At 35.8% G+C, this 6,699-nt stretch overlaps 1 protein-coding gene across 1 annotated transcript; it reads right to left on the bottom strand.

The window, feature by feature from the left end:
* Positions 1-2,192: 2,192 nt before the first annotated feature.
* Positions 2,193-5,231, bottom strand: LOC134242911 (uncharacterized). The gene is made up of 2 exons (XM_062725112.1): positions 4,252-5,231; positions 2,193-3,623 (listed from the first exon to the last, which is right to left on the bottom strand). The coding sequence occupies exons 1-2, from the start codon at positions 4,257-4,259 to the stop codon at positions 2,210-2,212; spliced, it is 1,422 nt and encodes a 473-aa protein (XP_062581096.1). The 5' UTR covers positions 4,260-5,231; the 3' UTR covers positions 2,193-2,209.
* Positions 5,232-6,699: the final 1,468 nt, after the last annotated feature.

Here is a 6,699-nt window from a genome sequence, read left to right as displayed (position 1 = left end):
TCAGAGCTGAATGGTCTGTGTACACGGTGAATGGTTTTCCAGCGAGGTAAACATGGTACTTCTTAATACCTTCAATAATGGCTAAACACTCTCGTTCTGATATAGTGTAGTTCCTCTCATGTTTGTTGAGGGATCGTCCACCAAATGCTAAGACACGCTCCTTTCCATTGTCGTCTAGTTGTCCAAATATACATCCTAGTGCTGTACCGGATGCATCGGTAGTGAGAATAAATGGTTTGGAGTTGTCTGGATATGCAAGGACTGGTGGCGATGTTAGGGCTGTCTTCAGTTGATCGAAAGCCATTTGACATTCATCACACCATTTGAATTTGTTGTCTTTTCTAAGGAGAGCTGTTAATGGTCCTATGATGGTACTGTAGTCATGAATGAATTTTCGGTAGTAGTTACATAGGCCAAGGAAAGATCTGACATCTTTGGTACATTTCGGTGTTGGAAATGATCTAACAGCATCTGTTTTAGAGACGTCAACTTGAACTCCATCTTTGGTGATGACATGACCAAGGTACTGAACTTGTTTTTGAGCAAAGGAGCATTTGGATGGTTTTAAAGTAAGACCTGCAGAACTAAGGCGAGAAAAGATTTGGTCCAAATGTTGGATGTGTTGCTCAAAGGAGCTAGAGAAAACCAGAATATCATCCACATAGACAAGACAAGTTTTCCAATTGAGACCCCTAAGAACTTGGGTCATAAGAGCCTGAAAGCTAGCCGGGGCATTGACAAGGCCAAAGGGCATACGTTTCCACTGATACACTCCAGTAGGAGTAACGAATGCAGATTTGTGGGCTGTTTCAGGGTCCATGGGTATTTGCCAAAAGCCAGAAGCTAAGTCTAAAGTGGAGAAGATTTGAGCCTTAGAAATGCCAATGGTGTCAAAAACATCTTCTAACCGAGGTAGAGGAAATGTGTATTGTTTAGTGACAGAGTTCAGTTTTCTATAGTCAACTGCAAAACGGAGTTGGCCATTTTTCTTCTTAACCATGACTACAGGGCTTTGCCACATAGATGTTGACTCTTCAATGATATTGGCCTGTAACATTTCTTCTAGTTGTTTGTTCATCTCTGCGTTTACTTCTGGGGACTGTCGGTAGAATCTTTGACGAACAGGGAAAGCTTCACCAGTTTCTATACGATGAGATTGTAGAGCACAATTGCCTAATTCTGATAATTCTGTAGCAAAAACAGATCTGTGTTTGTGTAGAAAAGCAAGAAGGATCTGTTTTTGTTTGAGAGTTAGATCAGAGTCAGATAGATCAAAATCAATGGGACTCACTGAGGATGGTTTGTCAGAGTGTGTACCAGATGACGTAGAGCTGTCTAGAGATAGCACAGTATCAGGGTTGACTAATGATGCTGAAGCAATGCATGTACTTGCAGACAGAGTTACCGGGTTGTTTGTAGGATTGATAACTTGCATAAAGTGAACATCATTGTTGAGGGTATCAACCAAGCATTTGGCTCCTGCCAAACCTAATTCAGGGAGATGTTGTGATGGTTCCAATAAGACATGCGTACCATTCAATGAAGTTGAAATGAAGACTTCAATTGCCATGACAGAACCAGGATTGACAGTGACTGACTTAGAAACTCTAGCAAGGCCTGAATTAATGTCAATTGCAAAGACTTGATTGGAAACAGGGTCCCTAAGAGAAAGGGTATTTTGTGCAACACTAAGAACAGCATCATTTTCTCTGAGAAAATCTAAACCCAAAATAAGAGGTTGATGAAATTTTTCAAATATTTGGAAATCCTGTTTGAACACAAAACCATCAAAAGAAACTGGTAAGGACACAACACCAAGACTACAGTGAACTTCGCCACCAGCGGCGACAGCATCAGTTGCATTTGCTGAACGGATTGTGCTCTTGTCTATCTGTAACCTAGAAACAAGGGATGCTGATATGCAAGAAATAGATGCACCTGTATCAACCAATGCACGTATGGGGGTGCCATAAATATCTACACTAACACTATTTTTCATGATAGGCATAATCAAGTTAACAGAGCTGTGTGTTTTCTTACCCCTATTTGATTTGGTCTTGTTAGCAGAGGTTGATGGGGAGATTGAGGTTTTGGGCTTGTTAGTTTGACAGCGAATGTTAGTTGATTCATGCCTAGAATGAGCTGTTAGTGAGGATGCACTGTTACTGTTAGTTTGGTGCCTATCCTTCAGAAGGATAGGCGCGTTTCCCTAGCATGTTTGATTGTTTGTTGGGTTTTGTGGGTGAGTGGTGCCAGAGAAGTGTGGTCTTGTTTTTGGTGACTGACAGACAGACGCAAAGTGACGCATTTTACCACAATTAAAACATTGTACATTATAAGCAGGGCAATTAAATCTGGGATAGCAAGACTTACCGCATCCCTTGCATCCTCCACCCATTCCTTGACCATTCTGTCTCATTGGCGCTGTCTGCATCTGCTGCATTGGCGGTTGCTGTTGGAAATTTTGAGGCGGCACAGCATAAGTGGGATTGGTCCACGCATTGTTCGGCACAGAGGGCACAAAGTTCACAGGCGGCTGAAATTGCGGATTGGCTTGAAATTGTCCAAATGTTTGTTTTTTGTTTTTCCATCCACTTTTCTTTTGTGTCTGTGGGATGTTCGGTACCAAGGCATTGATTTCTTCCTTGAGCGACTCTTTTAACTGAGCGGCGAGGGCGATTAGATTTAGACTGTTGTCATTTTCTGTCCTGCACTCAATCTGTGCATTTGCCAGGGAAACTGCATGGCGCAACTGTTGGAACGTCTTTGGTTCCTTTGAAAGAACCTTTTCTTTTATTTGTTTTTCAAGTCCCTGAATAACAAACTGAACTTTATAAATCTCAGGCAGGTCGTGTCCCAAGGCAGTTTTCTCTGCTCTCGAGAGATATGTGTCAGTAGATTCTCCATGTTGTTGTTTAATGGAGAGTAAGGAAAAATTTGTTTCCTGAGGTGCGAATCTACTTTTCAGGCAGTCTTTAAAGTCTTTAAGGTTAGTGCGTTGTTGGGTTGTCAGTGTTTGTAGCCAGGTCTCTGCTTGACCTTCAAGGCTGCACCCAATGGCTAATAGTGCTTCATTGTCTGTCACCTTATGAAATTTTTGCCAGCTGTCTAAATTTGACAGCCACACATGAACATTTTCACTTCCACTGAATTTCTTTAAATTAATTCCTGTGGCCATTTTGTTCTGGATATTATTCACACTTTCACTTAAATATGCAGTATTGTCGGCGATGTTTTCAGTGTCACTTTCGGTGTGAATCTGGCTAGTGTTTTGAGTTGAGCTTTCACTGATTCCGGTGTTGGATGCTGTTGCTTCAGTAATAGCACTGTCTGTTGTTTCTTCTATTATTTCTATATGTAATTCTTCTGTTTCGCTGGTGTTGTCAGATTCTGTATTTATACTTTGGTTCTCCAGTTGTTCGGAGCTGCTCATTGGATAAATGACTTCTTGACCAGTGCTGGGTTGTTCGGGATTAGATACACTGTTTTGCGATGGAGTTTGGTCTTTGTTTTGTCTGTCTCGCAGGTAGTACATGTAATTTACAGGTCTGCTCTTCATTAGGAACTTTGGGAATTCATCCACCAACTTGTCATGTTGAAATTTGGGGTGTTGATAATAATACCTGTAAAATATGACCAAGTCATTGAAATAAAATATACGTCTTTTATTTTCGAAGTGTCCAGCAAAAGTATTGCATAATATAACATGACATAATAAAACACAAGATTATAAACAATGAGTCTTTGCACAATTAAAAATAATGCAACAGATAATGAAAATTATTCAATGACCACATTATATAAACAACCTTATGATTTACATGTGCACAAATATTACACAATTAATAAACAAATACAAGGGGGAATTAGTTTGAATAATAACAATTAAGATGGGGAAAATTAACTTGAATGGTAGAGAACTTTACTTAGCCATGATGAGGTACACAAGTTATGAAGGAGCAGACATAAACATTGGGTCATATTGCATAATCTCAATTTACATATTTATTCATTTATTTTCATATTTTCATTTAATGGTTACTAACTTTCATTTAGATACAATTGAAAATTAATCTGGGCTTTTATTTATGAAATCAAAACAAACAAAAAGGGTATGCAAATGCCTTATAAAAACATACACAACATCAATGCACATGCATTGACATAAAAAGGTGTAAAAATATGGAAATGCGTAATAATAATAAAAATCTGTATGAGTTGTAATCAAAATATGCAATGTTATAAACTTACATCATCATCCCGTTAAAGTTAACAAAGTTAATGAAAGAGTTTAACAAAGTTTTTCTTGTGCCGAGGCATTTCCACTTTGGGCGGAAGTGAACCCAAGTAAACAAAGGCGAAAGTAAATTTAGAACTGGTCATGTGACATCTAAACTTCCGGAAAAGTGCTCTATACATAGATTTATAGAAATTGTAATTTGGCGTTACTGAGAAATTTAAAGAAAATAACTTTAGTAATAATAATAGATCATTTTCAATCGATACATGTTAACATTTGTAAATCTAAATTCATTGAGATACGCATTTCTACGACATACATTCGAAATTAAGTAAATGACTAAATCTAACAAGAACAAAGAAAATCAAATAAGATAAAGTACTGGTCTACATCAATTTGCTACAAAAACATATTTAATTTGAACACATTTACCCTGAGATCATGAAATATAAAACATATGTACAATCAAAGCATAATTATAAAAGTAATATAAAATATTGCCTACCTGTAAAATATGACCAAGTCGTTGAAATAAAATATACGTCTTTTATTTTTCGAAGTGTCCAGCAAAAGTGACGCGCTGGGCTTCAACTCAAAAAATCACTTGGTCAAGGTAAGGCACATACAGGGTAAAATGTAAACATATCAAAGGTGAACACAATGATTTACCTGTCGGGGGCCTCGCACCCGAAAGATAGAAAAATACCAATCTTAACAAAGAACCTTAATCCGATGGACTGACACTAATTGAGTGAAGTAGACTTCAGAAGATATTCTTAATCAAATTGCGTGGCTTTGCGTAAATGTTATTTGTCAGTAAATAAATCAGAATTTCACATCGCCAGAAAATGTGTGAATATGTACAAAACTTCTTAACCTTATGGCTTTAAGCTAGTCAAAGTGTAACTTGTTTTTCTAAGATAAAAGAATGCTGAAAATGACACATGTTCTTAAAAATCTTGAATGAAATTAATTATTTTATGAAATAAAATGTATGAATTAATTTATAAAGGTAAAAACTCAGTTTATGATAAAATATATCAGAGGGTCAATTTGAATTTGTAAAATCAGGTGGCAGATTTTTTTTAATGTAACGGAATGCGAATTATCTATTATGTGAAGGCAAGGTAATTGGTATTATAAAAGAAAGCAGGCTGGAAATGTTTTCATTTTTTTCTTTCTTTATTCTTTAAGCCAAAGGCTCATCAGATTTCATACAGCATATAAACATGATAACGAGTACAGAATAAATACTAGATACAATAAAAACAATATGTTCCCAAACTCCGTTTGGGGAACATAAAAATGCACAAATGATATAAATATCAATAGTAGTTACAAATTAGACTTTCGTAGAGCAGTAGCTTTACATAAAAAAATTTCCCAAATTAGACAACTCTTTTACATTTTGACTACTCATTAAACTTACAGCTTTGAATACACTTGGTTTGACATAATAATACTTCTTAATGTACATACCTCTCAGATTTAATGGACATTTTAATATGAAATGAAATTCATCTTCAATATCGTTAGAGGAGCATAGTTTGCAAATTCTTTGAGTTCTAAGTGTATTATTATGTCTACCACTTTCATTTTTTAATTGGTGGTTTGATAATCTGTTCTTCGTGAGTATTCTTTTATATCTATCATCAATAGGTTTTGTTAAATATCTTTGTAATACAAAATTATTTACAACGTACTGGTACAATTGACCTTTTAAAGATGAAGTTACAAATGAAAAAATATTTTGTCTATAAATATCAGCCATCCTTTGCTCAATTATTTTATATGTACAATTATCAACCATGTTGGAGTCCCATAAATAGCTCAAACCTAGTCTCCCCAACCCTTCTTTAATACACATAATCCAGTTATCGTTACGTAAAACCATAACTTCATAACAGGCCCTAAGAAAACAATTATCAGTCCCTCTTAATTTGAGCCAGTATCTAAAAAATTTTAATTTCATTTTTAGTGCTAGTGGATATCTTCCCAATTCGCAATATCCGAAATTATTGACTGTTTTCTGACCCACCCCTAATACTCTTTTACAATTATTAAGATGGATTTTTTCAATATCAGTAGCTTTATGCCATCCCCATACCTCTGATGCGTATAAAAGTACACTTCTTACGTAAGTATCAAAAACAGATAACTATGTTTCAACATTGAATGCATGTGCTTTTAATGAATTAGAAATAGCAAATGAAACTTTTCTACCTTGCTCTGCGGCGTGTTTTTGAGTTTTCAAAAATTTTCCGCTGTAATTAAATAGCATTCTAAGATAATTAAAATCGTCAACAATATCAACTATATCGTTACCATAAATCCATTTTCTCATTCTCTCTAATCTTACAACCATTTCTGAAAATAATTATTTTTGTCTTTTGAATATTAATTTTAAGATTCCACGTGGTAGTATAATTACATAATGAATTCAGCATTTGTTGTAAACC

This window comes from Saccostrea cucullata, unplaced genomic scaffold, assembly GCF_032062105.1.
Source record: "Saccostrea cucullata isolate Sc308-1 unplaced genomic scaffold, CSIRO_AGI_Scuc_v1 ctg11891, whole genome shotgun sequence".
Taxonomy (NCBI): domain Eukaryota; kingdom Metazoa; phylum Mollusca; class Bivalvia; order Ostreida; family Ostreidae; genus Saccostrea; species Saccostrea cuccullata.
Note: the sequence above shows the minus strand (reverse complement) of the source record. Positions and strands in the feature narration are given on the sequence as shown.